Raw genomic sequence first — 19227 nt, 5'->3', positions numbered from 1 at the left:
TGTTTTCTGTTTCCAACATGACAAAGTAAATCCCTACAAATCCAAAACACCAAAACCAAATGCTTTCACCAATTCAGCATCTTTTATTTTCCTTAAAATCCACAGATCCACCTTTATTAGTACAACAAGGTTCAGTTCATGTCAAACTAAATGAAGATTAGAGCACAGTTGGACACATTCAAATTAAAAGCAACAGCACAGAGAGGCAGACAGTCACAAATGAAACCAAATACACTTTACCCCACAGTATCCAACTTTAACCTAAGAGATAACTAAATCACATCAGTTTTACATGGAGGTTCATCGAGCAAATGAAGTCACTTTTGTCTTGCAGAAGAACAAGGCTCTCTAATTCAGAGATATGGTAACAGTCTTTTAGTTTGAGGACACAGAACAACATGGAACCCATCTGGTTACTGCTTTCTGATTGGATGGTCAACAAAGTGTCTTTTCCTGGCTGCTCTCCACTGTCTGGATGAAAGAAGAGGAAGAAGGAGAGGCGATCAAGTTCAGGGCTACCAGGAGTTGGCTCTGGAAAAGGAGAAAGATTCAATAAGTGAAGAACTTGGCGGTGTGCTGTAGATGGCAGATGAGGAGGAAAACAGATCTGGATGGAGATAGTGAAGAGTGAGGATGAGAGGTGACATGTGTTGGATGCAATTAGAGATGTAATAAATGCCTCCTTCAGACTTACAGGCCAACATTTAAAAGGCTATAACTCAAGGTGACAGTAATAATTAAAAAGGAATTGCAAAAGAGCTCTCAATACATTATTCAACATTTCTGGAAACAATCAAAGGACCAGAATCAAACTGTTAGTATTAGATTCCCAGGATGAAGTTCCACAAATCCAAGGGCATACCCCTGTTATGTATGTCCTGTTAACGCTTGGCATTAAAATGAGCCTTGGGTGGTCTGATTACAAGGTGGTAGGTATTTAAGCACACATAATAAATGCTATGGCATTTTCAGAACTCTCCAGCTTCACATCAGGTACATACACTGTATGCAGAGTGACCACATGCACGTCCTCAACTACAATGACAAATCTATGGCAATTTATTTTGATTAATTTACAGTTTGCACTGCTAGATTAGCAAATCCAGACAGGTGTTACTATAGCATTTACTAAATTTTTACTGGGAAATTTGTACATAAACAGTTTTGGTATTTGCTTCCATTCAGGGTTACAAAGTTTACAGATTGTCAAATGTAATATTTATGTGGGAGCACAGTAAATGGAACAGTAAATGTTACAATTAGAGATATTGGTAATCACATTATTGGTAATCACATTATTGGTAACAACAAAAATACAGGAAAATATGTGCCTGATCATTAGTGCCACTTCCTTTTTTGAAAGCAATAAAATGAAGTTTAACATGGTAAAACTTACATTTATGGATATGAAACTTTGCAAGAAATAAAAGTAAAATGAGGCTGACTGTATTTGACAGCAAGTACTCTTAACCCACCACCCCCCCCAGTTACATACTGGATCTCCTGTATTTTTCTTAATTGCTTATTAAATTCAGGGGCGGGTGAGAAAACTGTGCTCAGAAGTACTACACTACCATACCACCCATACTGAATCTTACAAAACCCTCCAAAAAATACAAAGTCACAAGAAAATCACACGTATCATTAAAAAACGATTTATTTTTAAATATTTTGTTTTTTTTACTAAAGGATGATTTCTGTTAAGAAATGGTTGAAAAAAGAAAAAGTAAAAGAAACGTATTTCTCACAAACTAAGCTATAGAGAATGATCGTCCTTACTGTATGCAGACACGTGTGCAATTACCCCCTAACAGCCCAGCATGAGCCAGGAAAAACCCTGTCTTCACTGGAAGTAATAAGCTGATGTCATCATCCCAATACCTCACATAAGATGACTTCAAACATCTGTATTCTGTACCATGCAGAACATTTGGAGAACCTGTTAAATGTTACTAGACAATATTAGATACACAGTAACAAAGTAGGACTAGATACGATCACTCACGCTCAGCTAAGCTCTAAAAACAGATACAACAAAGATGGACCATGAACACTCTAGCTCTACTGAAGCTTACCCACGCAAGAGGTCAAACTTTATTTTTCTCATCTCAACTCCATTAACTTTATGGGCGAACAATATTTAATAGTTGGAGCGCTGTATTACACAGTTACATGAAAACCAGATGCCTTCATTTTTTTTCTTACTTATAAAACACTGTTAAATTGTTCCCTCTTAAATAAATCCTTTAATTGGTTTGTTGAAGAATTTGGTGTTGGTTTAAAAACAATACTGTATGTTGTATGACTCCCAGAAACTAAGACCGTGTTCGTCATTGTAGTTACAACTAGCAACCTGTAATGTTTGTAATTACCAAAATTTGCACATAACCGTTCAAATGCACAATATATCCAACAGTGGCAACTACCAACAGATAAATAAAATGCAGTTTTGCATGGCAACAACATTTGTAAGTCTTGATAAAAATCCTCTACATGTGCAGTGACGGCTTGTATGAAACACAATCTGAGTGTTTAAGAGAAGAGGCAATCAGATTTCCTATAATGATGCTTCTTGCTCCTGAAGGCAGGTCGTAGTTAAGTCACCTTCTCATGTTTGCATTACTGATATAAATAATACATATTACAGGGTAGCTGTTGGCAGGCTTTAATATAGAATAAGAGTTAGAAAATTACATAATGTCCCATCATAAATTTGCTTCAAAAAGAAGCTGTCAGATCTCTCCTACCTGATGGGGGTGCTTCAGTAGTTGATCATCTTCTTGATTGCTTCAAAGCACTTCCACTTGTCTGGGATGTAGAAGGGCTCAAAGATGTGCGGGAAGGGGGTGTCGTAACCGCAGACCCTACTGATTGGAGCCTCCAGGTTAAGAAAGCACTCCTCCTGCATGATTAGAACAAATGCCACCATCGTTATTATTAGTATTATTATTATTCTTATTGCAATTCATCATTCATTCAGACAGGAACACTAACATGTTCAGACTGCAACAACTATGGAAAACAGTCTTACTCCTGCGTGTCACACATACACTGAGTCAACTTATGGACTGACAAAGGTTAGGCCAGCAGAAACCTTAAAGCCACGATAATCCAGTAGTCTTATAAATGACGTGCAATGTGACTGAGGCCAACCTGTTATTGATTCAAATATAAAGAGATTAAATGGCGTAAATGAAAATGTTCAGTAAGGCAAAGATCCCAGCTTTTCTTAATGAGCTGTATAGATAAATGACCAAAACATCGCCAAATCTTCTTTGCAGACCCACAGTCAAAACTTTTGCTATGAATTGTGTGCTCCTGATCATGTAGTACAGATAAAACAGATGTGGGTAAAATAAAAATGATTTTATTTGACAGAAACACTATTTCTGAAAGTTGGAAATGGACAGCGTGTGTTTGATTTGAAGGGGTTTTTGACAGTTGAGAGGGCATGGATCTCTTTCAGACTTTTCCACCAAAGCAAGATCATCATCACTGGTACTTCCTCAACTCAGCATTTTGACCTTGGCGATTTGTTTTCACCTTCAAATTTATATTCACAGAACTACTGACAGCAGAGAAACAAACTACATGTGGTAATAAAGATAAATTTAGGGCAACAGCAAAATGGTATTTGAGAGTTAAACAAACTTTACTTTGATTAATATGTATAATATGATCTAACGTGGCTCATTCAAACTGCTCAGAGCAAAGTATTACTGGGACAATTTGGACAGAGTACAAAACAAGCCATGACTCGTGTCTCCATAGTGGCTTTTGACCTCTTCCTGTGGAGACAAAGCAGAATGAAGCTGGCCAAAACACTCTGAATGGGACAAACCCCCTGATGAGTTACACGAACACACTAGGAAGCCTGTGCGCAGATTTGCAGAAACAGACCTGAAGTGCACTCTTTCTGATTAACCTTTCAGATTAAACTGAGCTGCGAACAACTCAAAGAAAAAAAACAAAAAAACAACAACAAAACATTATCTGAAGTTACAGTCTGATACCGAATGAATGCCGTTGTCTTTGCTTTTTGTCTTATGTCACCAACAGCATCAGTAACCTAGCAATGCATGTAATTCTGCATTACGAACCCACCAACTGGCTGCCATGGAGCACTCTGACAGTCAGCAAGGCAGGACTTGAATGTTTCACACTATGTTTTTCATTTCTTATGCAACATCTGGCAGAGTCTAGAGGAATGTCAGACTTGATGAGGAGATCTTTTATGCTTCAGTGATTTTACAGCCTGTAAAAGTGCAACGCAACAAGAGAAACTAAGACAAAAGAAAGACGACTCCAGCAGCAGAAGATTGCTGCTGTGTGTGGAGCTGATGTTAGTACAGGGGAGGTTTCCAATCCACGTGTGCGACCATCAAATTGGACTTTGATACCAGGGGTATCAAAAGTCCCCTTAATGACTAGTATATATTGCCACTGTATTGTCAAAAGTATCATTCGCCCATCTAAATCAGTGAATTCAGGTGTTCCAATCACTTCCGTGGCCACATGTTCATGAAGTTAAGCACCCATCCCGCATCCCAACTGCATCTACAAGGATTTGTGGATCAGCGCGGTACCATGATAGGATGCCACCTGTGCAATAAAGTCATGAAATTTCCTCACTACTAAATATTACAGTCAGCTGTTAGTGGTATTGTAACAAAGTAGAAGCGATTGGGAAAGACAGCAACTCAGCCACGTAAAATCACAAAGTGAGGTCAGTGGATGCTGAAACATCAATCACCATCTCGCTGCAGAGTCAATCGCTACAGACCTCCAAACCTTCATGTGGTTTGCAGATAAGCCCAAGAACAATGCATAAAAAGCATCATGGAATGGGTTTTCATGGCTGAGCAGCTGCAGGCCTTACATCACCAAGAGTTGGACGCAGTGGTGTAAAGCACGGCGCCACTGAACTCTAGAGCAGTGGACATGTATCAAGCTTCTCCATTAGGCAATCCAATGAACAAGTCTGGACTGGTACTCCTAAACCTTGTGGAAGGCCTTCTCAAAAGAGTGTAAGCTATTAAAGCTGCATAGGGTGGGCTGATATCAAAATGGAATGGGATGTCAAGTTCATACAGTGGCTTGAAAAAGTATTCGGCCCCCTTGAACTTTTCCACATTTTGTCACATTACAGCCACAAACATGAATCAATTTTATTGGAATTCCACGTGAAAGACCAATACAAAGTGGTGTACACGTGAGAAGTGGAACGAAAATCATACATGATTCCAAACATTTTTTACAAATAAATAACTGCAAAGTGGAGTGTGCGTAATTATTCAGCCCCCTTTGGTCTGAGTGCAGTCAGTTGCCCATAGACATTGCCTGATGAGTGCTAATGACTAAATGGAGTGCACCTGTGTGTAATCTAATGTCAGTACAAATACAGCTGCTCTGTGACGGCCTCAGAGGTTATCTAAGAGAATATTGGAAGCAACAACACCATGAAGTCAGAGGAACACACCAGACAGGTCAGGGATAAAGTTATTGAGAATTTTAAAGCAGGCTTAGGCTACAAAAAGATTTCCCAAGCCTTGAACATCCCACGGAGCACTGTTCAAGCGATCATTCAGAAACGGACGGAGTATGGCACAACTGTAAACCCACCAAGACAAGGCCGTCCACCTAAACTCACAGGCCGAACAAGGAGAGCGCTGATCAGAAATGCTGCCAAGAGGCCCATGGTGACTCTGGACGAGCTGCAGAGATCTACAGCTCAGGTGGGGGAATCTGTCCATAGGACAACTATTAGTCATGCACTGCACAAAGTAGGCCTTTATGGAAGAGTGGCAAGAAGAAAGCCATTGTTAACAGAAAACCATAAGAAGTCCCGTTTGCAGTTTGCCACAAGCCATGTGGGGGACACAGCAAACATGTGGAAGAAGGTGCTCTGGTCAGATGAGACCAAAATGGAACTTTTTGGCCAAAATGCAAAACGCTATGTGTGGCGGAAAACTAACACTCCACATCACTCTGAACACACCATCCCCACTGTCAAATATGGTGGTGGCAGCATCCTGCTCTGGGGGTGCTTCTCTTCAGCAGGGACAGGGAAGCTGGTCAGAGTTGATGGGAAGATGGATGGAGCCAAATACAGGGCAATCTTGGAAGAAAACCTCTTGGAGTCTGCAAAAGACTTGAGACTAGGGCGCAGGTTCACCTTCCAGCAGGACAACGACCCTAAACATAAAGCCAGGGCAACAATGGAATGGTTTAAAACAAAACATATCCATGTGTTAGAATGGCCCAGTCAAAGTCCAGATCTAAATCCAATCGAGAATCTGTGGCAAGATCTGAAAACTGCTGTTCACAAACGCTGTCCATCTAATCTGACTGAGCTGGAGCTGTTTTGCAAAGAAGAATGGGCAAGAATTTCAGTCGCTAGATGTGCAAAGCTGGTAGAGACATACCCTAAAACAGCGGTCCCCAACCTTTTTTGCGCCACGGACCCGTTTATGCCCGACAATATTTTCACGGACCGGCCTTTAAGGTGTTGCGGATAAATACAACAAACTAAAACTAGTACCGGTACCGAAAAAAAGAAGATTTATTCATAACACACGTGAAAAGACCCAGGAAAACCAAGTTAACGATAAAAACGATAACAAAATAACGCTAAAAACCAATAAAAATCCTGAAAACCATACATTTCACACCTGAGCCTCAACTCTCGCGGCCCGGTACCAAACGACTCACGGACCGGTACCGGTCCGAGGCCCGGGGGTTGGGGACCGCTGCCCTAAAAGACTGGCAGCTGTAACTGCAGCAAAAGGTGGTTCTACAAAGTATTGACTCAGGGGGCTGAATAATTACGCACACCCCACTTTGCAGTTATTTATTTGTAAAAAATGTTTGGAATCATGTATGATTTTCGTTCCACTTCTCACGTGTACACCACTTTGTATTGGTCTTTCACGTGGAAGTCCAATAAAATTGATTCATGTTTGTGGCTGTAATGTGACAAAATGTGTAAAAGTTCAAGGGGGCCGAATACTTTTTCAAACCACTGTATGAATGTGAAGGCAGACGAGTGAACCCTTTTGAAAATATAGTGTATTTGTATATGTTTTTGTGAGTTTGACACTTCCACATTACCATTAAATTGCACAATGCTTTTTTGAGCCATATTTTTTTTAACTGGATGTGGCAGATATGATACAAAGTAAAACTCATATAGGCAAATTAATATTTATTTAAAAAAAATTGTATATAAAAATATATGTATATATATGTATGTATGTAAATAAAAAAAGTTTCAGCAAACCTGAAAGAGTTAAAAAAAAGAGGAGTGTACTCTCATCATTTCTTAATGAAAATACAGAAAAGCAGTGTGACTGTGGTGGTGATGGATGATTTCTGTTTCACATTATTCAAATGGTCTGGATTCACATAAACCATGAAATACTTAGAAATATCCAATCATATGATATTTACACCAACAAACTAATTTTCCCGTCATATTCAACGGCCCTCATTCCAGAGCTTCAAACACTTTTCTGTTTGTTTACATTTCAAAAAGCATGTGGTTGTGTTAGTTTATGTATTTCTCCCTCCTCCTCCTCTTCCTACTCCTAATTTGACAAGACAAGAGCTGCAAGTGAAGGCCAACTGCTGCTCTGCATTACTGTGCTCTGCAACTTTGCCACACTTTTTAGAAACCTCAAAAAAACCACTAAAGTGCTCATGAAGCTTTCTCAAAGCTACTAAAACTATTTCCATTTAGAGAAGCGGTACATCACAACAGAGAAGTCTCATTTAACTGCAGGGTCATGCAGTCCTGGTCAATGTAAAGAATGGGGACTATCACGTTATTAATTCACCATTTGAACTGGGGCTTCAAATTTTAAACCAACAGACTGCAAATGTGGTACTAAGTGTATATGAGCTTATTTTTTGTACTTCAAACAAGTTATGCAACTACTGGAAATTTGTTCTAACATCACTATTTGCATGGAAATAGGTTTAGAAAGGACCATTTATTCTGAGACCTAAAATCAGAAGACTGGATCGGCAAATGAAGACCTGTTTAGTGGTCATTGTGGCCTCTCATTTTGGTTCCAGTAAAAATTAAAACCTAAACCCCACAGGGAGCTCCACCTGATTTACCATAAAGTATTTTCTTTCCCTGCTGCTGGCACCATTATTTGTCCAACATCTGGACACAGTGCTCTACAACTGGCAGTCTGCTCCACCCAGCTAATTAACTGTGATTAGCTTTAATGAATGTACACTGAATGGAGACAACTAGTTCAACAAACCTTCCTTTCCACTTCACTGTTCTGTTTCCTCCTTTTCTTGTGAACTCCAGAATAACCTGTGACTGATTTGCTCCAACAGGCTGCGGCAGATATTTTTCCATTTCTTTATAAGTTTGCTTGAGCGCGCTACTTTCATGTGCTGACAAATGTCCATGGCCTTAGGGTCTATGAAGGAGATTGAAAAGAGAACGTGAGAAGTAGGAGGGAAAAAAAGAAGAAAAAAAACACACTTGTTCTGAACCGTCTTGTAAAATCTGAAGCTTTCACTGAACAGTGGTGCTACTGTACAACTGCTGCAGACGGCAGACATGTTTTACCTCTGCTAACACAGAAAGTGATGATTTGTAAACCATTTAAAGACTAGATTTTCTTGACATGACGTTGAAATGCAATGTCCGTATCTGTGAAGCTTGAAGACAGACTACAGCTTTTGGAGCAACATGTGCTGTCAAACAGACAATGTCTTATTTAAGCAGGACAGTGCCAATCCACATTCTGAATGCAATCCAAGACCGTCAACGGGCACTGACTTCTCACCAATTTAAAAAATTTGGTTAACAAAAGAGATCTTGAATTGCTGAGCAGCTGAAATTGTATATCAGACAAAAAAGGGCAGACATTGGCTTTTCAAAGTTCAGCAGCTGGTCTCCTCAGTTCCAAAATGCTTACAAGGTGTGTAAAATTTTGCAAGGATGACATCTGATATGTTCTTTTTGTGCTGCTACTTTTTGAAATAAATAAATAAATAGTTGCAGTGATTGGTTCATTTTTTGTTCTATTTTTAATCTACATTTTACAAAATATACCAACTTCTTGGAATCTGGACTGTTACTTTGGAGATGCAGATTAATTAAAAGACCAGTTCTTTAGCCTTGCACATAGAATTTAAACACCATTAATGGCTTTTATTAGCAGGTAACTGTGGCTTTTCTGGGAAAAGTTAGCTCTCATACTCATTTACTAAAAAACCTGTAAACTTTGTAATGTCAAATCTCAGCGTTGAACAGGAGTGTGCTTGAATAGACAGACTGGAGCAAAGCTCTGGCACTCATAATAAGATTGTATCTTGTTGGGTCTGGATCAGTCTTTTTGCTCCTGTGCAGCCTTGACTGAAAAGCCCTGCTTTTTTACAGTATCCATTTGACAGCAGGATATGCAGTGAATGAGCTTTTGTCCAAGGTATTTATGAAATGATGAATTTCTGTTGGAGACTGAAGAGGGGAAAAAATACCACGCCACATGACGCTTTCTCTTCATCTCAGGGTATTAGTGGAAGTAACAATGTGATGACCCTTGTCCACTGAGATTACAACATTGAGATCTATTCTCTGTCCGACTACAGACAACTAGTCAGACGGTACCAGGGAGTTTGGTCTTTTTGTCTGGATCAGAGCTGTAATCTCCTTTAAATACATCTACTTGAAGTGGGAGAAAAGTACAGCAGTTTGACTGCCTGCCATCCCAGCTGGATGGGGGATGGCCATGCATCTCAGATTTCATTTAAATCTGTGTTTATCTTATGAGAGGTGCATCATTATATGTAATATACTTAAATGTCAGAATAAAAATATGTCAACAGGGCAGTTGCAAAAAAGCTCGAGTCCTACAGTGGTGCAGGATTTAAAAATACTACACAGCGGGGGCTTAGAATCAAAATGATGATATTTAGATTGTCAGAAACACCCGCAGATTGGAGGTTGCAGTCAGACAGGGGTAGAAAAGAGCCAGTATCACATGCTATATCAGTTAAGAAAGTCCCAAGCCAAACCAGCTAGATTTCAGTTAGTGTTAAGTTCATGACTTCTAAACGTGTTTTTAAAGCTCTCCCAATGATAATGAGATTGAAGGAGAGATACAGCATGTATGCAACGTCTCTGTTCTGATCTTTACTCACATAGTAATTGTAAGCTGATGCTATGCAAAGTAAATTTAATGTTTTGAATAAGTTTGCAAAGTAAAGCACAGATAGTTCATCGTGTTATGCTGAGTTAAGGATAAGGCAAGTTACTACTTATCGGATGTGCGGCAAAGAAGAAATGAAATAATACTAAGAAATACAACAGAAAGGCTTGAGTGTCAGAGCTGTGAATGTGACATTGTTTTGTGGTTGTACTGTTGATATTAGACCTGTGGAAAAACCATTGAGCTCAAAAAGGATCCACTGTAAAGAAAAAACACGGAGGCCTCTTACTAAAGTTTAGTGGGTGTGAGAACAATATGATGTGTGGGAATTGCAGTTCTTCTAACAATAAGAACAACTATACAGTGAGGCCACTAGAGAAAATAAATAGATTGGATCATGACAAATGCCAACTATAAATAACATATATTTTTTTTTAAAAAGAAAAAAAAAAAAAAGATTTCATCCGTCATCAGTCAGCTTCTTTATCTGAGAATCCTTGCGGCTGCTATTGCTTTAGACTTCTGGGTTTATTTCATATAGGTAAGCCATTAACTTACATTACTGGCCTGGTGTGGGCTTCCTGCTGTTAAGCAAGTGATGATAATGAGCGGAAGGAGACCTTCTTAGCCAGTGCAGTACATGTATCCAATCAAATCTTCTGAAGGAGCTTTCTTGTTTACACATTGAACTTTAAAGGCAGTTTAGTGTATCCCCTGATGGAGAACGACAAGTCGGAGGCGGGGGGCCTACCACTGTGGAGAACAGCGCCCAGGGCCTTGGGCTGCTTCTCATTCAGATGCGTCTGACTGGCAACCAGGAACCTGATTCTGATTTAGAAGGCATTTATGGCAGGAGATGGCAAGGCCTTCATCCTTGGCTAACAACAAGTGGGCCAGAGTGGAGACGCCAGCTTTTGAATTGTATCATAGCAGAGGACCACAGCTCAACAGGACATCCTAAGCTGGATGTTTGATTCTGTTAGGTTTAATTACACAAGAATAATCGAAACCACTACCAGTGGAACAATAAGCAGGGAATCAAAGGGGCCAGTGAATAACTGTTAAACCCCCTCCGTGACAGTGCCACATGATTCAGTGCAATGTCATTTGTGGTTAGAGAGTGAAGCAGAAACTGGAGAACACCAAGCATAAGTTAGAAAACTACCATATTTGATACCCTACATAGGTTATGTTAAGTACGCTCCGGTCTAATTGCTTGAAGCTGCCAAGAGCTATTGTCGTCCAGTGTGGTCACAATTATGCAGCATTTTATTATTTTCAAATGATCAGCCAAAGCAAGTACTTTTTTGGAACCTGAAGCTACTTTAGTCATGTCTGCAACGCTTTTATAGGATGATTCACCATTTCTCTCTGTGCATCCCTGAGGTCCACAAAAGCATTGTCCTGAGCCTCATCTTTCTGCCCTACTGCGTCCGATCCAGACATCAGTAAAACACTTAGAAAAGGGCCAAAATGACACATCATTAAATCATGGGGGTGAGATCCAAAGCCTGATAAAGGAAACTTGCCAAGTCCTACCAAACACTCTTCTGTTCATAACACAAAACAGAAGATTGACTCCATCTAAGGATCTTTCTGTAAGAGCCCAAAAGTCTGAAGTAGATAGTAGTTGAATCCACGCTGTCTTCAAAATAACAGACTTTAGTTTAAACAGTGCTCCCAGGCAACTAAGTCCAGACTATACAAGCTTTACTGACAACCAGCTTATCTTTTTCTTCACTTGATTTCACAGTTGCGAGACCACACAAGTAAACAAAGAAGTGTGGTATATGTTAGGACCTCGATTTTCCACAATACCACTAATCTGTCTCCAATATTCAGAAACTCTCCAGGATGTTATTGTTGTTGACGGGGACCTCTGACTCACAATCTCCTTAAAAGCTGTATTTTTAGAAGCTTTATTTATTATTCTTATTATCATCAAAGCTGAGTGGGACTGCACAATCACATTTAAATGGCCATTTTATTTTACAACTCAAAGGGAACACACATGACAGCATTTACTCTGCATTCAAGTGAGCAACAAAAGTTACAACAAACCAATCGCTTTGTGACTTTTTAAGCTGCGTCAAACAAAGACGGATTAACACTGTGTGCGAAGAACAAATATTTCTAATAAAAACACATTAGAACTGAGGAAACCTCAGTGGTGAGCGAGTGGAAGGAAAACAAACTCAATGTTCTGGCAAAAAAAAAAGAAAAAAAGAACCATGCTTAACGTGGCACATCATCCCTACAACTAGTGACTAGTCTGATATAATTGCAGGTTTGATTCTTCTATCTGACCAAGCTAAATCTGAAAGTGTGTCACCTTTTCCTTTACAAATCTGCTGAACACATGAGTTCAGCTCGAATCATGACTCACAGCCCTTTTAGGCAACATACAAGCATGTTTTTGGTCAAAACTGTCAAGCAGAGCTGAGAAAGGTGCTGTCACGTAGCCAGGCAAGTACATCTGGATCACTCCGGCACAAGGCAAAGTTTGACACGCTGCGCTAGGTAACGCCGATCGTTTATTATGTTGTCACGCCACGGGCTTGTAACTGGCTGCAGTCTTCAAAGTGTCAATGGCGCTGTGCTCATTTATTTTTAAGCGGAATGGCTTGTTGTAAAGCCATCGCACTTTTTTTTTTAGTGAGACTGCCTTTTAGAAGATCTTCAACGAGCCCATTACGTTCTCTCTGATGAAGGGATATCTTTGATATAATTCATGGTTTTAAGAGTGCAACAGATGCCAGTAGGTCAAGCTGCATCCTGTTGAAGTACAACAATCAGCAACTGTAAAGATTTCTTTTCCGACAAGAGCATCCAAATCTCCCGAGGCCAGGCGAAAACTGCAGATCGATGCAATCAGTGAATACACCAACAGCTTACATCATCTGTACACAATGTGAAAACATGGAAATGAGGTGGATGACTCACTGGCCATTTAAGCCCTAGCAAACAGGGGAGGGGGAGAAGGCAACATCTGATTGACAGTAAATGAGCATGGGATCGATTTCTTCATTTGACAGCTCCAACTCACGAGAATTAACAAAGAAACTGCTCCAGGTAATGCATAGTGTGTCATGCATACAATTAGGTTGATGACTTTTGAGGAGGTGGTCATAAAAGGGGAGATGTGTCATTTGTTAAGACACTAATTGCTCATCTAGATGGGAGTGCTAGTCGCTGCTACAGTGAGTGTCTCTGAGAGAGAAAACACCCCACACACTGAGGATAATTACCCCAGAACACAAGAGTAGATGCAATTAGGATGAAGGGAAAGGGAGGACTTTTCATTTAGTCATGCATCGTACTTAGCTCAGAATTTGGCATCGACTGTCTCTGGCATGTTGTGGTTACAGTGTGCAGACCTTTTGCATTACCAGCAGCAAGCAATACTTCAGAAATCCAATATGAGCAGATAGCTCAGCTGGATTCACAACCCTTAGATGAGTTGCATTGTATTATCTGTGCAGCTCCTCAGTTTTTTTGCTGGGTGTTAGTCTATTTTGTTTACAGACTTGTGCCAAAATCATTATTATTGTATAGGAGGCGTGATAATGTTCCAGGAAACAGCCCACAAAGGGCACCAGTGCAAGTAGTTAGAACAGCAGCTGTGCTGGAAGCTGTCTGGGCATACCTGGGCATAGGTTAAACATGTTGTATATACCATCATGTCATATCAGTGGTTAATTTATATGTTCAGTGAACAGTGTTTATTAAAATTTGATTGAACAGTTTGATGTCTTGGCCTGTATGCCCACAGGTTCCAAACAAGAAGGGAAATTCCAATATACTTAAGGAAAACCAAACAATGTCAAACAAAAAGTTAATATTAATAGATTCTGCCCATCTTACTCCTACTTTTCTACTGCTATCTGAGCTGATAATGTTCCAAGTTTGGGAACTGTAGTTGATATAGTACTAAAGTGGATGCCAGCAAGAAATATAATCATGCTGCTCAGTCTGTGAATTAGCTGTAGGCTAGATTTTAAAAGATGCATTAAATGTTACTGAAGCAACTGAATCACTTGTGACAGTGACAGAAGAAAGTCCAAATGAGCTGACTATATGCCAGAGCTGGAAGTTTGCTTTATTATTTTGTGAAATCACATTATCAGGAATTTTAAGTAATCAGTTAGCTCTGTTAGCTGGAGGATCCACATGGGATCCCTGTGGATATCTTTAAGAGTCTAGAACTTTTTTGGAGTAGGGGTGGATATATGAATCAAGCTTCATTGAAATCAGTTGAAAGTTATTTATATAGTACCAAATTACAAGAACAGTAGCTTTATATTATAAGGTAAAGACCCAACAATACTAGAGAGAAAACCCCAACAATCAAACTACTCCCCTATGAGCAAGCATTTGGTGACAGTGGGAATGAAAACCTCCCTTTTAACAGGAAGAAACCTCTGGCAGAACTAGGCTCAGGGAGGGGCGGCCATGTGGCACATGGCTGGGTAGGAAGAGAGGACAAACAATAACACTAGTTAGCATTTAAAGTGTTTTATAAGAATTACGAATGCAAATAGCTGACCAAATTAATTTGACTAAGTGAAGATCAGAAAGTGTGACCACCTCTATAAAGTTTTGGTAGTCTGGAACATTCAGGTGTGTTAATACAATGGCACAATCTTGAGGTGAGGGGAGGAAGACAGGACAAAGACACACTGTGGAAGAGCGCCAGAGATTAATAACTAATAACCAAATACAAAGTGATGTATAAACACAGAGTGTGTGATTGATCAGTTTGAAGATTGAGCCAAGAGTGTACCTCTGACTACGTTGAGCTGTTCTTGAACAGTTTTGAAACCATGCCTGGGTGTGTAGTTCACGAATCTCTCCTAGCCAGGCTGGTGGAACAATTTTTCTGGTGTATGTTATAGTGGTTTATAAGTTTAAAAAAAAATCATACTGACATTGGCACTATAAATTGTAAGATATATTTATGCACATCATCTGACAAAATTGATTTTGAACTCATTCTATCTATGCTCATTTTTCGGGAAACCACATCAACACAACTGCACATTCAACATTCAAGCCAACCATGATTATATTTTACCGCACAATGACTGGCAGCATAGTTCCTCTAGAAATACAGAATCAACTATTAGCAGTCCACATTTATCAGTGAATCTCCTTGACATAGGAAATGTCTCTTTATCCATTCTAGGCTATTTTATGGAGATTGACTTTCACTCGGACTAGAGAATATGATTTCCTCATTGTCTGAGTTCCTGTTGACTCATAGAAGGAATATCATTTCTGATGCAAACTGCAGTGGTGAAGCACTAGAGGTTTCTAAAGTGCCTTAATTGATTGCCTCTGTGAGCTGTGTGTCAAAGCCACTGCTGCAGCTCCAGCTGCTGAGCGTGCTGGTTAGCAGCCAAATCAGCTGGCAAGCACCTCTCCTTTGACCTTACTCATAATCTTTGCTTCATGGTGCAAAAATCGGTGCCTCTTCTCAGCTCTACTGTAAACCCAGCTGGGAGGCAGGCCTCTCAGTTTTCAAAACCACTGCTCTGGGGGAATCAGTGAGAAGATTTTAGGAGTTTTATATCTACCCCTGGGAGACAGATTGTCAAATAAAAGTCAACTATAGCACACTATCAGCATGGACACACAATCAATGAGATGCATGAACGCATACACTCATGGCCTGCACTCACCTGTACTGTAGAGCTGATTTCAGCAGCAAAGCCTCCTGTTACCGGTGCCTCATGACTGATAAGCAAGCGTCCTGTTTTGACCACCGACTGAAAAACAAAAAATACATAAATAAATCAGTGAGCCATCTCTAAACTTGAACAAGCCTTATAGATGGCAGATAAGTAGAGAAGAAGTGAGAACACTTCCAAAATCAAAATAAAGTTCCATCGAAAATCTGCAACACTAAATGAAGAGTTAAACTCATTCGGGCAGTGTAATAACTGTGTGATTTTTGGATGTGTGAGACACTGTGTAGAGGTGAAAGCTTAACTACTGGAGGTGCTACTCCTTCAGCTGTATGTGGGCAGGGAGACTGGCGTTACTGAGTCAGAACGGTTCACATGCAGCCTGCTGTGGTCAGCTATATCTGCTTCCTTCCCTCACAGTGCATGTGTGTGAGTGCATTTATAAAATGGATATGACACAACGGTACGAGCTGGAGGGCTGATTTAGGCTGGTACACAGGGCCAATGGGACAATCATGGACATTAGAGGTCTCAGCCTCCCAGGCATTTGCATTTGGGTTTTCTGAAACCTGACATTACTGCACAAGGATGCCTCTGCTCCACCCGTTATCTACCACAACATAAAACCAGTACTATACTATAATCTTATCCACTTGCCACTTGTCCAGACCAAAGCTATGTCTGTTCTCTGCAACTTCAGCAAGCCTTTTCTTTTACCCTCACCAGTTTGTTTCCATCAATAAAGTTAAGAAAAACACCTCTGATACCAGTGTTGAGCATATTTTTGCCAGCATTGTTTTGAGATGTGCAACTTTCATGGCGTTACAAGAAGAGGCTAATATAGAATAATCAAAAAAATAAAAACAATTTTTAATAATAGTATATTATCAAGTCAGTTCAACTTGTGGGCTATTATTCAGTTTCAGCTGCTTTGGTGTGAATGAAATTAAGACACAGTCTCAAGAGCATGGAGGAGATTCCATGAGACAGGCAGTTACTCTAGGAGAGCTGGACAGGGCCGAGGAAGGTCCTGAACCCATCAGCAGGAGCGGTATCTGCTCCTTTCTACAAGGAGGTACAGGATGAGCACTGCCAGAAATACAAAATGATCTATAGCAGGACTGTATAAGATAAAGGTCTAATCATCTCTTACTTTACTCAGATTGCACGGAGTGTATATTTGTTAATAATTTGAATTATTTTGGATAAGGACAAGTGTAAGATAATGGGTAATTTCAGTTTCTACTTTCTAATTTTGTTTAGCGTAATATTTACAGTTAAATTGTATTTTCTTTCCTTATTTCATTTTTACGTACTGTTCCTTTAATGATAACTGTGCACGGGGGGAGCGTGCACGAGCTAGAGTGTGGAGTAGCAGGGCTCTAACTGGCTGTGGAGTCAAACAGTTTTCTTACCGTGTTTGCAGTGTACATGAACATACAAACGGATTATTGTGTTGCAAGACTGTGGAAATAAATGTTTGCCTGTTTGTTTTTCAACTACAAGCGGACTTTGTGGATTATGTTCAACGGCACAAGGACACGCGTACGGCCTGACTACCAGCTAGTGCTTCCGCGGTAATATTCGTAAGAAAACTGACTCCTCGCGGCCGCAGTCTTTGGATTGGAAATTTAACTGCAACACAGGGACATGAAATACGAGGAGAGGATTCACCAGTCAGCCCTTCAGCACAAAAAGTAAGTGCAGTTACTCGTGGATAAGGAGGAGATTGGGGAGTGAAACGTGACATATTGGCAACACAGTGTTATGCTAATTAGCAGCGAACGACCCGCTAACGACTAGCTAACTACATGTGAACAGCTACCCTTTGCGTGTTTCCTGAGGCTATTGGTGCAGTTAGCTGTATTGAGCTCCCAGCTAAGTGGAACAAGCTAATCGGAGAATCATGGAAGATGATAAAGGTTCAGCAACAGTGGAAAAGCGACAGGTGAAGCCTACAGCTAAGGCGATGGAGGATGCATTACAAAGGAAAATAGGCTCAAGAAAGGCTAAGTTGGGTCAGCTAACAGAGAAAAAGAATGAGATGCTGCAGTTAATGGAGGATGATGGCAATGTGGAAATAGTTAAAACCAAGTTGGCTACAGAATTTAATCACATCTTTGGAGAGTTTTGTGAACTGAATACAACTGTAAAGGGGCTATTTCAGCAAGCTGTGTCAAGGGAGGACATGGATAATGATCAGCAGCATTGGTTTGAGCCCAAAGCAGATGCAATGAGAAGCTTTGTTGACAGTGTGGATGCTTGGATAAAGGAAGTCCATCAACGTACAAAGGAAGCAAAAATGGTTGATGAGAGTGTTCAGCCCACTGACAGCATATCAGTAGCAGCATCTAGGAAGTCTAGAATGTCCAAAAGCAGCACTGGTCAATCTTCAGCATCTTCAGCTCGCTTGAAGGCGGAATTGGAGAAGGCTGCACTCTTGGCACAGGCAGCAGCTTTAAAGGAACGGCGAGCTTTGGAGGAGCAAGAAGCTAAACTTAAGGCTGAGAAGGAAGAGCTTGAATTGCGAACTGCTTTAGCAGCAACTGATGCTAAACTTAAGATTTTGCAGAGGTTTGAGGGATCAGATGTGCCACATAGAGATGAAAAGGTATCTTCCATCCAGATGCAGCCAGCTGTGGTACAGACTGATCATCACAGAGCGACTACTGAGGATTGTGGTGGTGAGCAAAACGGGATGCCCATCATCCAGCCTCAGTCAGCTAACTTTGCACAGGTAAATCAGTCAGCTATCAGAAAGAACAGCCACTGTTCTTCAGGCAACAGTTCTTCTCACTCAGCGGGCGTAGAAGCTTCACAGACGTTGTTAGCTGTTATGCAACGACAGAATGACATTGCAGAAGTCCTTGCAACGCAACAAAGACTTTCTACTCTACCTCCTCAGAACATTTCCATCTTCAGTGGGGATCCATTGGAATATAGACTGTTTATCAGAGCCTTTGAGCATGGAGTAGAGTGTAAAACAGAAAGCAGAAAGGATCGTCTTTACTTCTTGGAGCAATACACTTCTGGACAGCCCAGGGAGCTAATACGCAGTTGTCTGCATATGGATCCAGAAAAAGGCTACTGTGAAGCAAAAAGGCTTCTGAAAGAGCACTTTGGCAACGAATACAGGATTTCTGTGGCATACATAAATAAGGCTCTAGGCTGGCCTCCAATAAAGACAGAAGATGGTGAAGCCCTCAGCGCATTGGCACTATTCCTCACCAGTTGTGGCAATGCAATGTCAGACATGGAGTACATGGAGGAGTTGGATAATGTTGCCAACATGCGTGCCATTGTGAATAAGCTACCGTACAAACTCAGGGGAAGGTGGAGGAGTGTTGCCTTTGAAATAGAGGAGA

The 19227-nt window shown here is 40.5% G+C and overlaps 1 protein-coding gene across 1 annotated transcript in view; it reads right to left on the bottom strand.

The window, feature by feature from the left end:
• Nucleotides 1–67: 67 nt before the first annotated feature.
• The window catches only part of bckdhb (branched chain keto acid dehydrogenase E1 subunit beta), a 68551-nt gene continuing 49391 nt past the window's right edge, over nt 68–19227 (bottom strand). Inside the window, exons 9-11 of the mRNA XM_063486134.1 lie at nt 15857–15943; nt 2748–2902; nt 68–531 (exon numbers count right to left, since the gene is read on the bottom strand). Of these exons, the coding sequence (XP_063342204.1) occupies nt 2762–2902; nt 15857–15943 (228 nt within the window). The 3' untranslated portion in view covers nt 68–531; nt 2748–2761. The remainder of the gene's footprint in view (nt 532–2747; nt 2903–15856; nt 15944–19227) is intronic.

Source organism: Pelmatolapia mariae, linkage group LG10_11 (genome assembly GCF_036321145.2).
Source record: "Pelmatolapia mariae isolate MD_Pm_ZW linkage group LG10_11, Pm_UMD_F_2, whole genome shotgun sequence".
NCBI lineage: Eukaryota > Metazoa > Chordata > Actinopteri > Cichliformes > Cichlidae > Pelmatolapia > Pelmatolapia mariae.
This window is presented reverse-complemented; position numbering and strand designations above follow the sequence as displayed.